The following is a 19197-nucleotide window of genomic DNA, read 5'->3' on the forward strand; positions in this document are numbered from 1 at the left end:
AGCAGCACCTAAGGAGATTATTTGACACTTTCAGAACAGTTTATCATATCTGATGAAGTAGAAAAAACATTTCTTCCTGTACCAGAGAACTGCCTCTAGTGCTCCAGCTAATATGCTTGGAAAGAGAGGAGAGGGATAAGAAAAGGGAAAGGGAGAGGAAGAGGAGAGACAAATCTAGAATGGCAGCCACCCCTTTTAAGTCAGCTTCACTACTGAATGATCTGTCCTAGTAGATTAAAGTTATAAAGTCTGTATTGCTGCCATCAGTGTGCTCATTCCATTTGCTTTTGTACACAAGGCACTGAAGCATACTATCTTTCAAAAAAGCAACTGAAAGTCAGCTGTGCCTCTTTGAGTCACAAAACAAACCTCTCAGCCCAGAAATGTGAAGTTAAAGGCATCTCTCAGGTTCCCCAAGGCAGCCTGAATGCTGTGCAAAGAGGCATTGATGTAACACAAGCTGTCCTTTGGCCAGCTCAAGTTGGGGAGCACATCACACAGAATGGTCCTCATTTTACATCTTTTGCTGCATCCTTTGCATCCCAGTGCTGCAAAATCCTGCTCCAGGTTGTTTTAATAACCCCTGTACATGAATCAGTGCAGCAGTATGTGGGAGGCAGAGGTTTGCTTCAGCTTACTGTGAGAGAATTTAAAGCAGGTGCTGAACCAGGTGATGCTCACAAGTGAGAAGGAATGATCCTGCTCAATCCAAATTTACAAAGCCATCCACTTTGTACATACACACTTATGATGCATTTAAAATCTTGACCAGTTGGGATCCAGATTCATCTGCAACATCTACAGGTATTCTTGGGCAAACACATCTGTAACCTAGAAGGCATTTAAGTTCTTACATTTTCATTTATATTGAATTAAGGTTCCTAAGGGCAAAACAACAGTCCTGAAAAAAATCTCGCTTCCAGATGATTTTTAAGGCAATATTGCCCCCCATATGCCTTAACCTGTGCCATCCCATACACCACAGAGGCCTTCATTTTTGCTGAGACATCTTCCCACCAGCTCTGGCACCTGCAGACCAGGTGTTCCTGCACTGCTCCCATTTGATTTACTGAGCACACTCAGAACCTGACATTTAGCTTGACTGAGAAACATCCAGTAAGGAGAGTTATTTGCAATGTGTATCACACTCTGGTGGTTAAGAGATCCTGCTGAAAACAGACCAAGCTTCTGCAACCTCCAAGGAGAGCTGCTGAGCAGAGGGGTGAGCAGGGGCACTGTCTCCTCTTTTCAAACCTGGGGCACTACTGTGGTGTGCACAGGTCCAGGAGGAGTGCAGATTTGAGGTGCAGGTCTTTGTGCTAGCATGGGAACATATTCAAGCAGAGGTATCATCACCTCTCTTTCAAACAGTACATAAGTAAAACATTTATTTTTTGGAGTTTGCTCTGCAGATCTCTGCAGTCTGTCACCATCACCTGGATATCCTAAAAGAAGCTACTAAAAGATTTAAAAAAAAAAGAAGACACATTCTGCAAAGATGTAAAACAGCACGAGCATTGCTACCTTATATACTAAAATTTTCCAATTGAATGCTACATGATATGTAAATATTTATGTATGAAGTTCAGCTTTCTGTCCTAGGCCCATTCCAGCTGTTCTATCACAGTACAAAACTATCTTTATTCAACAGGCAAAAATAGTAGAACTTGGTACCTCTATATTTGAAAAAAATATTGCTAATACTTTAATTTAGCAGAAAGTAGATCCCCCACATCTCTTGTACTTACACGTTGGCAGATTTAGGCTTGAGTCCCTAAGAGTCACCTCTGTATCATCGTGTTACAAGTCACCACAGATCAGCTTTGCACAAGGAATATATGCATTTAATACACAGCACCACAATTTGACTATGTTCTTTATGCACCTTAATTGCACAGAGAAATCATAGCACCGACATAATGAGAGCCATTCTACCTGAGATTTCAATTAGGCACCTTCAGAAAGTTTCTGGAAGACAGATCTGCTTCCAGCAATCCAGCAGAAGAAACCTCTGAAGTGCCCTACCACTGTACAGCAAAACCAGCAAACCCTCTCTGCTCTCCCCTCCCTGAGACAGAGCTCCTTGCAGGATAATGTGCAGTGTTGCTGTGGAAGTGATTTTCCAAGCTGTACCACAATGGAATAAGTGTGACTGCTCTTCATCTGCACACAGACACTTGAGTTGCATGTGTTTAATGATAAAATAAATGCAATGGCACAGCTGAAGTTATTCAGAAGTGGCAGGAGGGGATTGCAGGGAGCAGGAGTCTGTGGATCCTGGGAGATGGACAGGACTCTCAGCCCTTCTCTCTTGGCTTCCCCACTAAATCTCACCCATCTCTGCATGGCCTCCCTGAGTCCCACGAGCCCTTAGGGACAGTCCCTGCCCTGGCCCCATCCTGACCTTTTCCAGTCCCCTTTCACCTGCCTGCTCCAAAACCCACTGACCTCTGTTATCATCCCTGCCTCAGCCAGCAGGCACCACATCACTTCCTCCTGGTCCCTTGCTTTGTTCAACCACCACCAGATTTGTGGACTGATGGACTCTCAGTCACTTTCTCAAATTCCTCCTTAAATTCTCTCCTTCCCTTCTACCCAACTGTTTTCTTTCCCATGCTCGGACAAGAGCTCTGCTACTGCCAGGAATTTCAATCCTGACACTTTTCCCAGGGCTGCTGAGCTGGTCCTGGAATTTGCACTTTTGTATCTCATTTTACCTATCTGCAAATACTATGTTTTAAGAGAATGGCATTATTTGACTTATCAAAGTAATTGTTTAATACAGAAAATGTTTCTACATAAGAAGACATTTAACATTCAGACACTGTCTTACCTCAGCTGAATGTTTGAAGACTATGCAAAACGTTTTATCTTCTGATGAAGCAGAAATTCTTTGCACTGTGAAGAAGTTTGCATCTTTGTTTGACTGACCCAGAAAGACAAAAGCGTTGTTTAATATCCGTTGTTGAGAGACCTCGAGGAACTTCTAAGTCTTCTTATTTTCTTGCTGTCTCAGAATGCTTATAGAAAAAGATTGATTAGCAAATCTTTATAGAACTGCTTTGAATATAAATTAGTTGAAAGAAATTTGCACCGGCATGTTTAATCTGGGAAGATTGTGCAGCAGTATTTTATTTTTGTAATGAAAGATAAGAAAATTTTAAGATCTGACTTGCTTCTTCTGGATGAATTTGTACATTTTACATTTATAGAGAGAAAAATATATTTAATTACCTTATAAATATGATTGAACTGTTTTTTTAAATATATATAAAAGAACCTATACATGCAAGTATATAAAAATCAAATGCATATACTCTTCACAATGAAAATATTCAGCCTTTATTTCTAGAAAAGCCAAAAAATTAAACCTTTTTTAGAAAAAAACTCCATTACCTCTATGTCTAATACTGATCCATTCTCACTTTGTATTCTCAAGCAAAATCCCCAAGAGCTCTTAAAAAAATCCATTTACTCTTGTCCTCTAAATTATGGGTTTGGTGAATAATCTTGTGTTGAGAAAGGAGATGTTGCTTTGGAAAAAAACACAACTAACAACAACAAGACCTATAAGATTCCCTTTGGGCAGAGAAATAATGTAATCTAAGTGTAGCTTGAGGTAGTTCCAGATCTGGTGACAATAAGGCACCTGAGCAGCAAGCTCCATGCCAGGAGCTGCTGCTCACCAAAGGAGACTAATTATATCAAGTCAACAGAGAAAGCAAAAGGTCAAGGCCAAAGGCTAGAAACTTGGATTTTGAATCTTGCTGAAAACCTTTCCGATTGGAAAAACAAGATCAGAGGGTAAAAGCAAGTACACTGAACTTCCTGGTTAATTTTTGATTGATGGGACATTTTCAAAACTGCATCAGGTGAGCTGCAGACCAGACTTCTTCAATTCCTCAGAAGCAACCAAGCTCAAGGCTCATCTCTGCTGTGCCATTACCAGGGCCTCTGGAAAAGCTATATGAATTTAGGATTGGATTTCTTCATCTCAATATTGAACCCCTAAACTCTGACCTACGTGCAGCTCAGACAGCAAAGCCCCGAGCAGCTCTCGTAGCCACATCCGTCCAAGCCACAGCCAGGCACCAGCTATGCTGGAGAGGCCAGGCTAATCAGATCTCACTTGAAACCACTTTATTCAGAGCATAACCTCAGAAAAGAAAATGTGGTTTCTTTTTTCTTTAACAACCTAAAAACATCTGTTGTTTTAAAAATTCAGATTTCCTTTGCATCACATGCAGGTTTTGAACACCTGTCTTAGGAGCAAGGCACTTGTGGTGGAGGGAGAGGTTCTTGTGTGTCAGGAATGGCTCCCTTCAGTCCTCTGCACCAGATGGCTGAAACCACACTGATTTCATGGAAACAGAACCCATTTTCCACTTCTTTCCTTGTTTTCAGACCTCCCTCCTCCCATGAATCAGCAGATTAATAGTAAAAGGTTCAGAGCTTTCCAGCTTCTGGTAGCAGTGAGGGCACAGTTCTCAATACAAACAAGTATTTGCTGTTAACTGCAGGGAATATTTCATAGGAAGAAATTTTTTTCACAGACTGGAATTTTTAATTTTTTATGATTACTGCATAGTATTTTATAAATCTCATAAATGTGACTCTGATGGCCATGATATAAAGATTAAGTCCATAAAAGTATTTATCCTCCTTAAATAACTGCCTACTATAAATATTATTGACTATCTCCATTTGCAACTAAGAATGGATTTCAACATATAACAATATAAAATCATCTTGTAAATTTCCATTAAACTAAACTATCCTGGGAGAGAAAGCAGGTTCTCCGAAAAAAAACAATCCATCATCTGCTTTAGATGGTATTATTTCTATTTCCACTCTTGACACCCCTAATGCTATTACTGTTCACTACCATCAGCTGCAAGAACACCACTGCAACAATAAACAAAAGGCTGAAGAGACATATCTTTGATGCCCCATTAACAGCAATATCCTCATTTATAGTTTGAGTACATCATTGTTTTTAAACAATAAGAATACCCTTATCTTTAAAAAAAAATTAAACTTGGAGGGTTAAATCTTGTCAATAAATACATAGTGCACTATACAGTTAACAAGACTCAAAATGCAATAGCTGTTGCTGATCTATGATCACAGTGGAGATTCTCTGTGCAGGCTTCATAAAGCTTCTGAGAAGTTTGAAAAGCCTTCCAAAGTTTAACAAATACATCTGAGTAAAAAAAAATATTTCTGCACTGCAGCAGGTGAAATTTTTCATTCAGTGTACTAACTTTAAGATTGCTGCATCCACTATCAGAGAATACCAGTGGCAATATTCATAAGAAGCAAGGAGAAATAATTTCCCTGCTCTGTGACCTAAGCACAGCTCCATCCCTGAGGTCTTCTGCTGAATTAAATAGGCACTGCATATTTTTAAAGATCTTATGAATTCAATTAAACAGTAGTGAAGATGGCCTCAGAGGAAGAGAAATCTCTGCATAATTATTAACACAGACACAGGTGTGTACCCTGCCCTGTGTGTGGCAGTGACAAAAATGGCCTCCTTATTAAGAGTGGTGATTTTGGCACGGAGAAACAGCTGAGGAACTCGTGACCTCTCAAACCTCCAGTCTGATGCGTGCTCTGAACACTGCCTCCAGTCCTGTCAGTCTTGAATGCTGAGTTTATACATGATTGACTCCTAAATGGTGTAAGATTGTGCTCAGTGTCATTGCTGCAAGAAGGCTTCCTAATTTTAAAGCCTTTTTTGTTACATGTTACAAAAATTCTCGGTAGGGAGCCTCCCTACAGACACACATCAGCTGCGGCTGGCAAAAGTAAAAAACACAATGAAAGCAAAGCAATAAAGTACCAGACTTACCAAAAATTACTGCAGTATTTTTCCTCCCTTTGGAAAGTGTTTTATTTGTGTTCACCTCTCAGAAAGACACCTACATTTCTTTAGCTTGTGGGAAAAAAACCCAAAACCACTATACAACCCAACATCCATGGTTAAAGCCAGAGCTGTTAAAAGCTCTTTGAGGGTTTGAAGAGTGAAAGAGTTTATATGGTGTTTGCACATTTTACATAAAACACAGAACTTTCATGTTCACCATGCCCCAGCCTCTTAAAAATTAAGATATTTTCCCATGTTCTGTTCTTCCATAGAAGACTTAAAATGACTCATCTGTAATTACACACAAAGACTACAAACACACTGACCCTCCTTAGGTATGGTGCTGGTGCTAGCTAGGACTAACAGATCCAGCTGCCTCAGAGGTAATTTAAAAGTTTAACAAATTGCAAGGTAAGATTTCTAAAAGTAACACAAAACAGAAACTGAAAATTAACTAGTACCTTGAAATCAGCCACCACTCAGGACTAGATTAATTAAAAGTCAAACTGTATCAGGAATCCAAATAATTTAGGTAAAAAAAAAAAAAAAAAAAAAAGGCAGATAAGAGGCACAGAACCATCAGCATAGAGGAGTTCCAGAGAGACACCACAAGGATATGAGGATTGTAAAAAACCATTTGCACTTCCAGTGAACTCCGCTCCTTGTATGGGCAGATGCATTAGTCCTTAAGAGGGAAACCATTAAAAAGTAGGGCAGCAGTTTCATCTGAGGGAAACAAGTTAGAACAATCCTTTTGGGGATGTTTTCATTAAAAGAGGCTGCCCCTTTTTATAGTTCAAGGCAAGACACACATGTCTTTTAAAAGTTTATCTTACTAATTCTGAATACTCTAGCTTTGTCAGTGGTGAGTAATTAAGACATATTAAAATGCAACAAATTGTCCCTATGAGTCAAGAAAATATTTTCTTTAAGATCCATAAGGTCAAGCTCTGCTTCCAGCAAAGAAAGTACCTTCTGTCTGTCTTTTGAAGCAGAAATGTTTTCCTTTCTGATGCTCCTAGGCTTTGAAAGATGAAGCCCCCTGACAGACACATTTCAAGACAAGAGATTTTATCATAGAACCACCACCAGAACTCATTTACCAAATGAGGTAGTAAACTGAAAATTACTAGTGGAAAGTGGCAATTTGGCCAGTTTTCTGTACTGCCCTAATCACAAATTCTAGGGGCTGGCTAAAAAATGCCTTCCTTCAGATCTAAGACAAGGATTGTTTCTTATATTCTGCACAAAGCTGTTACATAAACCCACTGATGGAGATGTCTTCTTGCATCCCAGAGCCAGCCCACTCACTAATTCCAGACACCCAGGCAGGTAAAGCCTCAGTGAGGAGAGCTCTGCTCAGGGTGATGCAGGAACATCTTGTACACGGGTACCCCTGAGCCACCTGCAGCCAGCTGGGTCCAAGGGAGCTGTCACACCCCTGCACAGGGATCCCTGGAAGCAGAAAGGACACATGGGCAGGTGGGGGGGCACCCTCTGCTCTGCTGCTCTGTGCTGCCACTGGAGCAGGGGAACCCCACAGCACCAGGCTGCACACCCTGCTGGCACAGGGGTGCTCGGGGAGAGATCAAGATTTCCCATCCCCATTTCCCCAGGCTGCTTCTGATTTAATGAGGAAAAATAGGATAAAACACAGGCATTGCCCCAGGAGCTGGAATCAGCAGCAGGTGCCTGCACCTCTTGCATCTGATATCACTGGTTTTCTGCACAAATCCAGCTTAAAATGGTGTACTAGCCTCAACATTTGAGTAGTAACTAGAAAATGAAAAAAAATCTAACTCAGGTTGGGATAATTCATTTCTGCACCACCAGAAGCAGTTTCCTTCATTTTCATTTGAGAAAATTATTTTATTCTGGGTAAGTTTATCTTACCAGCAGGGCTACAACTATGGTTAACTATAACAACATATGATTGCTTTAGCATAGGAATGTATTCACCCTCGATGTCAAGCCATTAGTAGGTTGAACCTGGTTATGGGCATGAGATCTGTTTTTCAAGTTTCTCTAAGCCACAGTCACACTACCCTTCCCTAAGGACAGCTGTAAAGGGATATCACACTGAGATTTCATATCAACAGCAAAAAAACTGCTCAGGTAGATGTCAATCTTCAGTGACAAGCAATTGAAAAGGTAATCCAAGATGACACAACTAATTAATATCAAAGACTAAATACATAAAACATTGCTTGCAGACCAGATTGCAGCAGAGCCACCACAAAGGGATTTCAATCACGTGCCTCCCACACTTCTCCCACCCCATATCCCCAGGGGGTGGAAGATAACTCCCAAACCAGAATGAAGGGTTTAACTTCCAAGCAGGCTCAATACTAAGCCCATAAGATTCCAGCATCTGTTAAATTATTTTCCCTGAACCAAGCAGGTCCCACTTTCCCTCCATACATCTTACAGGGGCCTCCAGCTCCCAGTTGGGCAGGAGGGGGAGGCCCCAGGTCAGGGCCATTAGGAGGGAGGGAGAGCTGCAGAATCTACATCTACCACTCAATTTAAATCTGCTCAGCTCATTGCACAAGTATTTCAAAGGGTAAATTAATCCAAGTGTTGTTCACTTTGTGAGCCAAAACTTGAAATAAATATTGGTATTGCTTTCACTACCTTTAATCACTTGTTTTGGAAATAGCATCACTTTTGATTTCTGAGCTGAAAGCTTGCAACTGTTTCTAATATTCCATTTGATGTAAATGATTCAATAGAAAGAGAGTCAAAAATGCTCTTTTCAGTTTTAAAGATTGCTTTGAAATGTTTAGTATAGTTGTACTTACTGCACCTTTAAATTCCAATTAATAAGTAACTAAAATAATACATTATCAGAATTCTTCCTTCAGTGTGAATGAGTTCTCTAGTGTCTGCACTGGGAAATGATGATTATAAAGATAATTTTCAACCACAATTATTGTTTTTAGACATACCCAGCTCCTAATTCTATCACCAAATTCTTTACATCAATAACATTGTTAAAAAGTTCAACTACAGAATTAAATGGAAAGTTTTAATAGCTTATCCATATGTATACTTGATATTCTTGGCTTCAGAAAGGGATAGCATCATAATATTAAAGAAAAACAGGTATAAATCTAGCTGTAGGAGCCATATAAACAAGTTCATCTATGTCAAGAATTCCTATGAGCCTTGCTTTTACTCAAAATTTGTATTTTCTATACAGACTATTTGCTTTTAAAATAATAGGGTTAAGCTGTTAGTCATTCTAACTATTCATACAGAAATGTTAGTTGGAATACTTGTTGTAAACCCTTCAGGGTGACAAATGAAAGATAATAAACCCTTGATCAATATAACTTTTATTTATTCATCCAGGAACAGAGGATATCATAGGCAACAACGCCGCCTAGGAGAACAAGGATTTCACATAAACTGTTTTGGCAGAAACACACATTTAAATAATCATCCAAATCACCACCTCACTATCTCTATCTTGAAAAAAAAAATAAAACTAAACAAACAAAAAAATGGAGAAAAAGAAACATAAGATCTGAACAAACCAACAGCCCAGATTTTTTTTTAATGTCTGTGCCAGCCACATCTGTCCCTGATTATAGAAGTCATAATACTTAGCAGTGACAATGGCACCTTTCATTTGCAAACACATTATAAACATGAACTGACTGCAATTATGCCACAATACCTCACCACAGCTAATCAGCAGGACTGCCTGGTCTGCCCTCAGCCTGGAGAAGTGCTGATTTCAGCTTGTGCCGCCAGGCCTCTGTGTGACAGTGTCTACACCCTGCAAAGTACTACCCTCAGAAGTGAATTTAGCATAAACTGACTGACCAAGCTACAGCACATCATCAAGCAGGTTTTTCCACTCAGTGCTAATTTTTTCTTTTATATTGCAAGAAGAACTGACCAGACCAGGACACAATTTAATGTAAACCATTTGGAGTGAAAGGTGTTATCTTGCCTAGCGAAATCTCCCCCTCGCAGTCCAGCTCACAGGCAGAGTCAGTGGCAACCTCATGGTCAGGGGAGATCTGGGACATCCTATCAAAAGGGTCCTCGCGATTTTCCTCACAGTCAACCACATTTGGGATCATGTTAACATAAGCAGTCACTATCTCCTTATGGTAAAGGGTGTCCTGGTTGTAAGAGATAAGCTCATTGCTTATATTAACAGTCTCCACTGCAGTACCAGAGCAAAACTGACCACATCCCAGGAGGTTGGAGAAAACCTTTCTAAAGTCAGCATTGAAGGCATAGATGATGGGGTTAAGAGAAGAGTTAGCCCAACCAAACCAGACAAAGATATTAAATGTGGTCTCACTGACGCAGGGCAGGCCAGCGTGGGGGTCACTGGGTGGGCTCTCGCAGAAGGGAACCATGCAGTTCAGGATGAAGAATGGCAACCAGCAACAGACAAAGACACCCATGATGACTGAGAGCGTCTTTAACACCTTGGTTTCTTTCCTGATGGAGGACTTGAGGCTTGTGTGATGGTGGCAGTCAATGTGGCTGCTCCGGCAGCTCTGTGCATGCTCGGCTGCCCTCTCCAAGGAAGAGATACGACGAATCTGCACCTGGGCAATGCGGTAGATTCGGGTGTAGGTAACTATCATGATAGCCACCGGAATATAAAAACTGATCAAGGAGGAGGAAATAGCGTAAGTCCTGTTGAGGCTGGAGTCACAGCTCTCCGACGGTCCAGTGAGGGTATCATTGTTACCAGAGGTCCCATCAGAAGGTCCCACTGCCGCTAATGCCACCCAAGTGGTACTCATATCTTCTGCCCAGGTGGTGACAGCACCTGCTGCTGCCCAGGCAGTGCCAAATCCATCTTCAATGTCAGCAGCTGGAACAACATCCCCACCTTTGTGCCAGTTGAGCTGGACAGGGATGAAGGAGATGAGCACAGACAGAGCCCATGCCACGCTGATCATCACCAGAGCCAAGCGCTGGGTCATCTTCCTCTCGTAGCGGAAAGGGCTGGAGATAGCCCAGTACCTGTCCACGCTGATAACGCACAGGTTGAGGATGGAGGCCGTGGAGCACATGATATCAAAGGCCACCCAGACATTGCAGAAAGCCCCAAAGGGCCAGTACCCGGCTACCTCTGCCACCGCCTTCCAGGGCATGACCAGCAGGGCCACCAGTAGGTCCGAGACAGCCAGGGACACGATGAAGATGTTGGTAACCTTGCTCCGCAGGTGCCGGTAGCGAACGATGGCCGCGCACACGAGCACGTTCCCGAAGAGAGTCCAGAGGATGAGCAGCGCCAGCAGGCTGCCCGCCGCCACCTGCGCTGCGCCGGGGGAACCCGCCGTGCCCCGTGCCTCGCTGGGGGGCCCCGTCGCCGGGGGCAGTGGGCTCCGGTCACCCCGCAGCATCGCTGGCGGCTCCCGCCGGCGGCGGGGCGGCTCCGGCCGGGATGCGCCGAGCAGCCAGCGCCGCCCCGCCGCCCGGCCCCATGGGGCCGCTGCCCCCCCGCCCCACCGCCACCCCCGCCGGATGGCCCCGCTCGGCCGCTCAGCACGCACCGGGCTCCGCGCCTCGCCACTACCGTGGCGCCAGCCCTGCCGGGGTCCCTCTCCCGCGCTCCGGGGACCCCGCCTGGGGTCCCCGCCCGCGGCTCAGCGCAAGTACCTCTGCTCGGGATCCCCGCCCCGCGGCTCAGTGCAAGTACCTCTGCTCAGGATCCCCGCCCCGCGACTCAGTGCGAATCCCTCTGCTCGAGGTCTCCGCCCCGCGACTCCTTCCAGGGGCTCCAGCTCCGCGGTTCAGCGCGTCCCCCTGCTCGGGTCTCTGTCCCGGGACCCGGTTTGGGTACCCGCCTCGCTTCCTTTCGCTTGCACTCCCCGCTCCGCAGCTCAGCGGGCTCCTCTCTTGCCAAGCTCTCCGCTCCGCGGCTCAGCGCGTACCCTGCCCGTGGCACACACGGCTTCGCGCCCGCTCCTTCTGGGTTCGCTCTACGCCCCCGCGATTCCCCGTGGCTCCTGCCCGGGCTGGCGGCTCCGCTCGCCCCTTGCCCGCCCGGGCTCCCAGCGCGGCGGAGCGGCGCTCCCGCCGGTACTGCCCGCCAGATCCCCGCTGCCCGGGCCGGCCCGCCCGCCCCCGCCGCCCTGTGAGCATGCTCCGCCGCCAGGGACGCCCCGTCCGGGCCGGTGGGCACCGCGGCTGGCAGGGGACGGGACGGAACGGGAAGGCGCAGAGGGGCCAGCTGCCCTCCCCGCTCCTTCCCTCCCTCCGAGACCGAGTCTCCCTCGCAATTGCTCGGTGCCGTCACCGGCTCTGTGCGGCGGCTTTGCGCAGCACAAGAGAAGAGCGCGGTCCCACCGCGGGGAGCGGGGAAATGACCCCCAGCATCCCCGGAGCAAGAGGGGCTGTCCAGGACGGGCACGGACACAGCTCGGCCGGCCTCTCGCTGGGAGCGAACGGGGCTGAAAGGTGCGGTGTGGGAAGCGGGACGGGCTGGGTGTCTTCCACAGGGATGGGAAATAGAGTGTGCGTCCGTACTTGTTCAGCAGCTTCTGCTGGATGGCTGAGATGTATTACAGGCAGAAAGCCCGGCAAGAGAAAATCCGATTCTCTCTCTTTCCAGTTCTATGGGATGAATCACTCCTGTCGGTAAGGCTCCAGCGCAGCTAGAAACAGATTATGGCCGTGAGCATCACAGGTGTTAATGCTCTTGGACTCCCCGTGTGCTAATGTCATGCTTGAGTTTCTTCAGAGAACATGTCTTAGTTATTTTTATTGGAAATACAATTGTTTTAGTTCCTCTAAAACTTAATTTCTTTTCCAAACGGTTGTCAGAGATCAAGCCCATTCTTGACTCAGCAGCCTGGGTTTTGGCACTGAAAGGGCTGGAGAACTGACACTCTCCAGGGGCCTTCCAGCTGCTTCTCCAGACAGATCGGGAAGGACAAGAATCACTACATCTTGCTGGATCTGCAGTGACATGAAGGAAGATTAAGTGCTAGAGTTACTAAATACAGATGGAAAAGGAAAAAAAAAATAAATCAAATTCTGAAACCTTTTAGGTAATTTTATGAAATTGTCACAAGAAAACTGAAGCTTCACTTTAGCTCTCGCTTAAGAAATTGGCGCTACTTTTCCACATTTAAGCAGAGTTATATTTAATATTGGAGGAAGAATTTAGCTTTTGTCACCACTGAATTCTAAACAGTGTGACTAAAGCTCTGATGCTGAGGCAATGTGTTGCTTGCACAAACTCTGCTTTCCTAAGCAATGCCTCCTACAATTTCTCTAAACGAAGAAGCAGATTGCACAAGTATTTGTGCACATGCCTATTGGAGCTGCATGTCATGAGGTTTTTTTGTAATGTAGTTAATGGGGACATTTTATTCCAAAAAGCAATGATCCAATTTGCTTGTTTAGCTTATATTCATTGCTTCAGAAAAGTAGAGGTGCATGCATTTGCTTGTAATATGGTATCTGTACATTTACATGTGTGTTTACACATTTGCTGCAAGTATGCATGAGCTATTGAAATAAACACACGTGTAGGTATCTGTCTCAATAGCAAAAGTAGCCCAATAAAACATAGCCTGCTCACAACTCAGCAGCCCCTTGCCCACACTGGTAGCTTGGTACAAATCAGAGGTGCAGGTGTGTGTTATCTCCTGCCAGCTCTGCCGGCTGTGCTGGAGTCAGGCACAGAGGAGGTGCAAGCAGATGGGAAAGATGCCTTAACTCATTGAAACAGAAATTATAAGAGCTCACTCGTCAGATGTTTAAAGAATGAAGTTTCACTATGCTTTGTTCTTCACTGTCTGCAATAGGTGGACCCAAAGTGGAGGACCTTCCAAAGTATTCCATTTATTGGCCACGAGTTGCATTTGGCTGTCTGAATCCTGCAACTCAGAATTTAGAGGATGCAATATCCTTTCCCACCTATTTAATCTTTAGCAATCACTCTTGGTTTCCAGCTGGGGTGAACTGATGTTGTTCCCCAAAGCTCCCTGTGGATAAAGATCCAGCTTTGAGCTGGGAGAAGATTTGTCACCCAACGGTGCAGCTGTAAATGGGTGCATCAGTGACAGGGTCTCCAATGCTGATCCAACATTTCATGCATGCATGTTCAAAACTTTCTTTCAAGGCAAAGGAATGCATTAAGAGATCAAGAATATTTTCAATGGTAGTAGAAAGAAATCTTAGTTTGTGATGGGGTGGCATGTGAGACTAAAGCCCCCATGCTGACAGACTCAGTGAGTTGGGAAGAAGTGGAGCAGGAAGGAGCAACAGGACAACTGCTTTTTGCTTTTACTGGATCATTCATAATGGCATCAGGTCAGAGAAACAATCATTTAATGGGGACATTTATGGAGCGTTATAACATTCCATCCATTGCCATCAAAATTTTTTGAGCCTGAGATAAAAACCTTTTGCATTTATAGGTTATTAGCATCCTTTTTTAACTTTCTGTAGGCAGTTTGCATATAAATCTCATTTTAAGAATAGTCCATTAAACCCACAGCTGTCACTTGCTGAGAGATCTGGGGTGGGGTTTTTTTTTCATCCTGAAATCATCTTTTTAATGTCTTTTGTGCTTTTCCTTCAGAGCTTTGCCTCATTTTTCTTTTTTTTTATTCACCTGTTAAAATTGCAGTTCTCTCTCACAGCTGGCAGATTGGAAGTAATGGAATTTAACTGCTATTGCAATGATTCTGAGCAAAAAAAAAAAAAAAAATTCTTTTCAGTTCCTGATTTTAGAAATGTATGTTTTACTAGCTCTTTCCCTTCATTGCCACATTTTCTATTTCCACTTCAAAATACAAATACCTGTTGTTCTGCCTAATAATATTTGTTTAAAAATCATCAGTGTGGATAAATTCACACATTCTCTCATTTGAGAGACACTTGGTATAAAGAGATAGGAAAATAATTATTGCTGAAAGGAAATTAAAATACAGAGACACAAGTGTACTGCTGAGGTTTAGGCTGTAAAAGCAACCCATCAAAAACCTCCCATTACTGTCAGGCTCTAAAACAGAGAAGAGGTAGTGGTAGAGGCTTAAGTGTAGAAGGATGCTCAAGTGGAGCTGTATTTTGGAGCATGGCTGAGCCCATGCTTAAGGTCAGTCACTTTTACTCCCTGACAGTGACAGTCCTTATTGCACAGGTGCAGGTGTATGTATAGCCATGTGAGAGGACTGAGGAAGGAGGGAGATAACTGGTATCATCACTTTATGGTGATGATACCAGTTTAAACAAAAATAAATATGAGCAATTGGAAAATGATTAGAAGTGCATTACAGGAATTATGTCTGGGAAACTTCCTCAGCTGAGCAGAGGGCAAAAGGAGGGTTAGAACAAGCTGATGATACCTGACAAGGGGAAAACTTTTCCATAACAGATGACTTAATATTTTAGGTAAAATTAGAAAAATTTCAGAGGCTAAAAGCTGAATCTATGAGAAATCAGGGTAGAGGTAGGGTACACATTTTTAACAGTAAGGATGTTTAATGGCTGAAGCAATTGGTTTTGGATTGTAATAGATTTACCATCATTTGTAATCTGAATGCCAAGGCTGAACGCATTTCCAAAGGCTGTGCCTCAGCTCATCCCGCAGCTCTGTCTTCATCCCAAGGCTACCAGACAGTACTCTGTAGCCCATGTTGTGGGAAAAGTAATTTTGGATGGCTACAGTTACCCCCGCTGGCCTTAAATCCTATTTCGGTTTCTTTGGACATGATTAGCAATATGTAACAGGATCTGTACTGAGTGTGACATGGTTCCTCCATCAGCCACGGATCACTCAGGGAAATCATGAAAAAACTGATGCTAGCAGAAGATATTTTCACAGATTTATTTTCTTTTAATTCAACCAAACTTGACTTCATTTTAAACCTATGGTAAAAGATAAAAGATGGATGCAAGCCAAGGCCAAGATCAAAGGGAACAGCATTTTTGTAAATATGATTCCTACTGTATTGTCTTTGTTAATTTTGGGGCTTTTGTCTTATAAAATATTATCTTTTCTTTTTAGATACTTATAATCATGTCTTGAAAATAGTATAATTTTTTCCTAATAAAGCAAGGGTTCATATGATTGAAAACTACTAAAGATCAGTCACATTTGAAAGAAGATAAATAAAAAGAGGAAAACTCCTGGTTTTTACAATTTGGGAATTTTATTTGTATTCTCTGTGTGTGCATGGCCATATCGCAAGGGAAGAACTGTCCTGAGAAAATAATCAAGATGAAAAAGGTGATTTTTAATTTTCTAATGCTGAATACTTCAAGATTTTTATATCATCTTTTGCCAACTATACTATCAAACTGCAAATAAAAATCAGGTAGTCTTAGTTCCCCAAGAAGCTGCTGTAATACTGTATCTGGCTTCAATAGTGTAACAATTTGCCCTGTGGAGTAATTTGAAAACAAATTTCTTTTCAGTGTTCTGATTTCTATGTTTCTCTAACCTACCATACATTAGGAGGATCTATGAATTTTATATTGAACCTGTACAATATAGGCTTTTTTAGTTAAATAATTTTATCAGAACTTTTACCAACAGCATCATTTATCTTAGGATTTTACCCTGTCCATTAACATAGTATGAGATTATCTTTCACAAAATGGGTAGGAAAACCAAATCCCTCATGGAACAAACAGTAATTTCAGCAATGAAATCAGACACTATTGTGAAGACTGTTAAGTCTGATAGAAAAGATGGGGCTCAGAAAACAGAAGTCAGCAGCTGGGTGTCTGCCTCTCAAGGAACACAGATGATTTCTCATAGGGTCAGACAGTGACTCATCCTTGGGCTCCCCTCCTCCCAGAAGGCAGCTGCTGCATGGAAGGAAATGGGGTTGGGAAGAAGGACACCCAAACCTCATCTGTTTCACTGGCACTGTGGGACAGCTTCATCCTTGCAGAAGACCCTGTTGCAACTGCTACACAGAAAACTGCAGAGCCAGGTAATTTTACAAGTGTGTCAACAGTTAGAGCTGATGGGGTTTTTAATCTGTACATTTTAGAGTTGTGTAAGACCAGCATTAGATTTTGTAGTTCAGGATTTATTTGGAGAAAGAATTCCAGCTTCAAATTTTTAAACATTAGTGGTAAGGATGAGCAACTTTGTTACTTTGAGATAAACAGCAACAAACTGCACCTTTTACTTATTTCTGCCTTCCCCCCCCCCTCCCCCCTTAAGCAGTACTTGAAATAACGTGCTCATTTAGAATCCTTCTGGTTTCTTGTCCAACACACATAATGAGGGTCAAAGGAATTTCAAGTGCAGAGAGTGTCAAGCACCCCTGTAATGCCTTTAGGACCTCCCCATTCTCCTGGCTGGTGCACTGCAAATCAAAGGAGGGACCATACAGGTTGAAAAGCATATGCTCAAATAAATCAAGGCAAACACCCCAAATTCAGCACAAGGTCAATGTATTGCTGCAGTGGAGCAAAGTTTGAAAGTGCAGGCACAGTCAGCTCTTCTTCATGTAGTGAAGTTTGGGTTCTTGACTCTTATTGGATTGGAAAGGTTTTCCAAAATGGAGAACAAAGAAAATAAAATTAAAGGTTTAGAGAGAAGACATTCTGATGCTTGGAAAGGACTCGAGGACACTTTCAAAAGTCTATTTGGCTAGTGATACATCTTTTAAATTTACTTCTTGGTAATTAAACTATTAGATTCAAGCAGGCAGTGGTGGAAAACCTACTTGGGGAGCACTGCAGGCATGCTTCTGCTTCTGTCCCTCCTGCTGCTCCTTCTCCCTCCTGGGAGAGGAGCAGCAGGAGGGACAAAGAATGGAGTTCATGGAACCAGCCACCATTAAGATGTTGTTACAAAGCTATTGCTTACTGCATTGTTGCTGTTGGTTGCTACCTTCCTACAAAAGTCATTGCCTGCTAGAAGTGAAATTACAAAATTCAGAAAATTATGGACTCAGGTTGGAACCAGACACAAAGTGTGGACTTAGCCTGAGGTATATTCTATCTGTTCATTCTTAAAAGCATTCTAATCTTCAGATAAGCCTGGAAAATGTTTGATAGCACAAAAAATTAGAATAAAGGAGTTATGGTATCATTAAAAATCCTGGCCAGCCACTCACTCCCTCCCCCAGAGTGGGATGGAGGAGAGAATCAGAACAGCAAAGGTATGAAAATCTGTGGGTTGAGAAAAAGACAATTTAACAGGTAATAATGCAAAAGGCATGTGAGCAAGCAAAGTGAAACCAGGAATTAATTCACCACTTCCCGTGGGCAGGCAGGTGTTCAGCCATTCCCAGGAAAGTAGGCATCCATCACATAACAGAGACTTGGGAAGACAAATGCCACCACTCAAAATGTGTGTCCCCTCCCCCACTGCTTCCCTCTTCTTCCCTCAGATTTATGCTCAGCACAAAGCCATAGGGTGTGGGATATGGTGTGGGATATCCCTGTGGTCAGTTGGGGTCAGCTGTCCTGGCTGTGTCCCCTCCCAGCTCCTTGTGCACCCCCAGCCTCCTCACTGGTGGGTGGGATGATGCACAGGAAAGGCCTTGGCTCTGTGGAAGTGCTGCTCTGCACTAGCTGAAATATCCCTGAGCTACCAGCTGTGTTCCCAGCACAAACCCCAAACACAGCCCCACACTTGCTGCTCTGAAGGAAATTAACTCTATTCCAGCCAAAACCAGCACGTGTGGAGCTGTTCCTCACTCAAATTAAAATGCTGATGTAGTTCACTATAGAATTAATGATTCTATGTGTGGTTTTCACAATATGGCTTTTAATTCCAGGTGTATTGCAGTGACATTCAAGCAAAGATTTATTGGAAACTAAACATAAAACACCCACTGCTTTGTTACAAATGAAGTAAAGAGATAGCAGCTGTTTTCTCTGCAACCCCTGCTCTTTCAAAAATGTCTACCTACTGCATCTATCCTTATTTGTACTTAGGCATAAATTGTGATCCATTTACTTCTGGCAAGAAAATAAAAAATAGGCTGGTAAAGATTTTACCAGATATCATATTTTAAAGATGAAATTCAGTTCTCTTTTAGGTGAAGAACAGTAACAGTGGAAGGCAGGAGGATGCCATATAGAACTATAAGTTTTGCTTTAAATGACAGCCAAATTAACATTATGGGACATGACACACCTCCTAATTAAAGAAACAAAACTGAAAACCAACCAACTAAAAACAAAACAAAAATATACTCCAACCATTGACTACTGGCATCAAAGTATCATCAACTTCAAGATGAAATTGGTCATTTAGATACTAATAGAGCCAAACCTCTTATTTAAAGTTCTCCTTAACAATTGCAGCTGCTTCAATTCTGTTTAAATCCAGATCTCATTTTATTCATGCATGCATAGAATGAGGC

The 19197-nt window shown here is 43.0% G+C and overlaps 1 protein-coding gene across 1 annotated transcript; it reads right to left on the minus strand.

The window, feature by feature from the left end:
* Positions 1 to 9350: 9350 nt before the first annotated feature.
* DRD5 (dopamine receptor D5) lies at positions 9351 to 11250 on the minus strand. The gene has a single exon (XM_018926971.3). The coding sequence runs from the start codon at positions 11248 to 11250 to the stop codon at positions 9793 to 9795; it is 1458 nt and encodes a 485-aa protein (XP_018782516.2). The 3' UTR covers positions 9351 to 9792.
* Positions 11251 to 19197: the final 7947 nt, after the last annotated feature.

The sequence above is a fragment of the Serinus canaria genome, chromosome 4, assembly GCF_022539315.1.
Source record: "Serinus canaria isolate serCan28SL12 chromosome 4, serCan2020, whole genome shotgun sequence".
NCBI classification, from domain to species: domain Eukaryota; kingdom Metazoa; phylum Chordata; class Aves; order Passeriformes; family Fringillidae; genus Serinus; species Serinus canaria.

Bases quoted from the DNA above. Each gene is read 5' to 3' on its own strand.
- DRD5 (XM_018926971.3), bottom strand. From the start codon at position 11,250: ATGCTGCGGGGTGACCGGAGCCCACTGCCCCCGGCGACGGGGCCCCCC.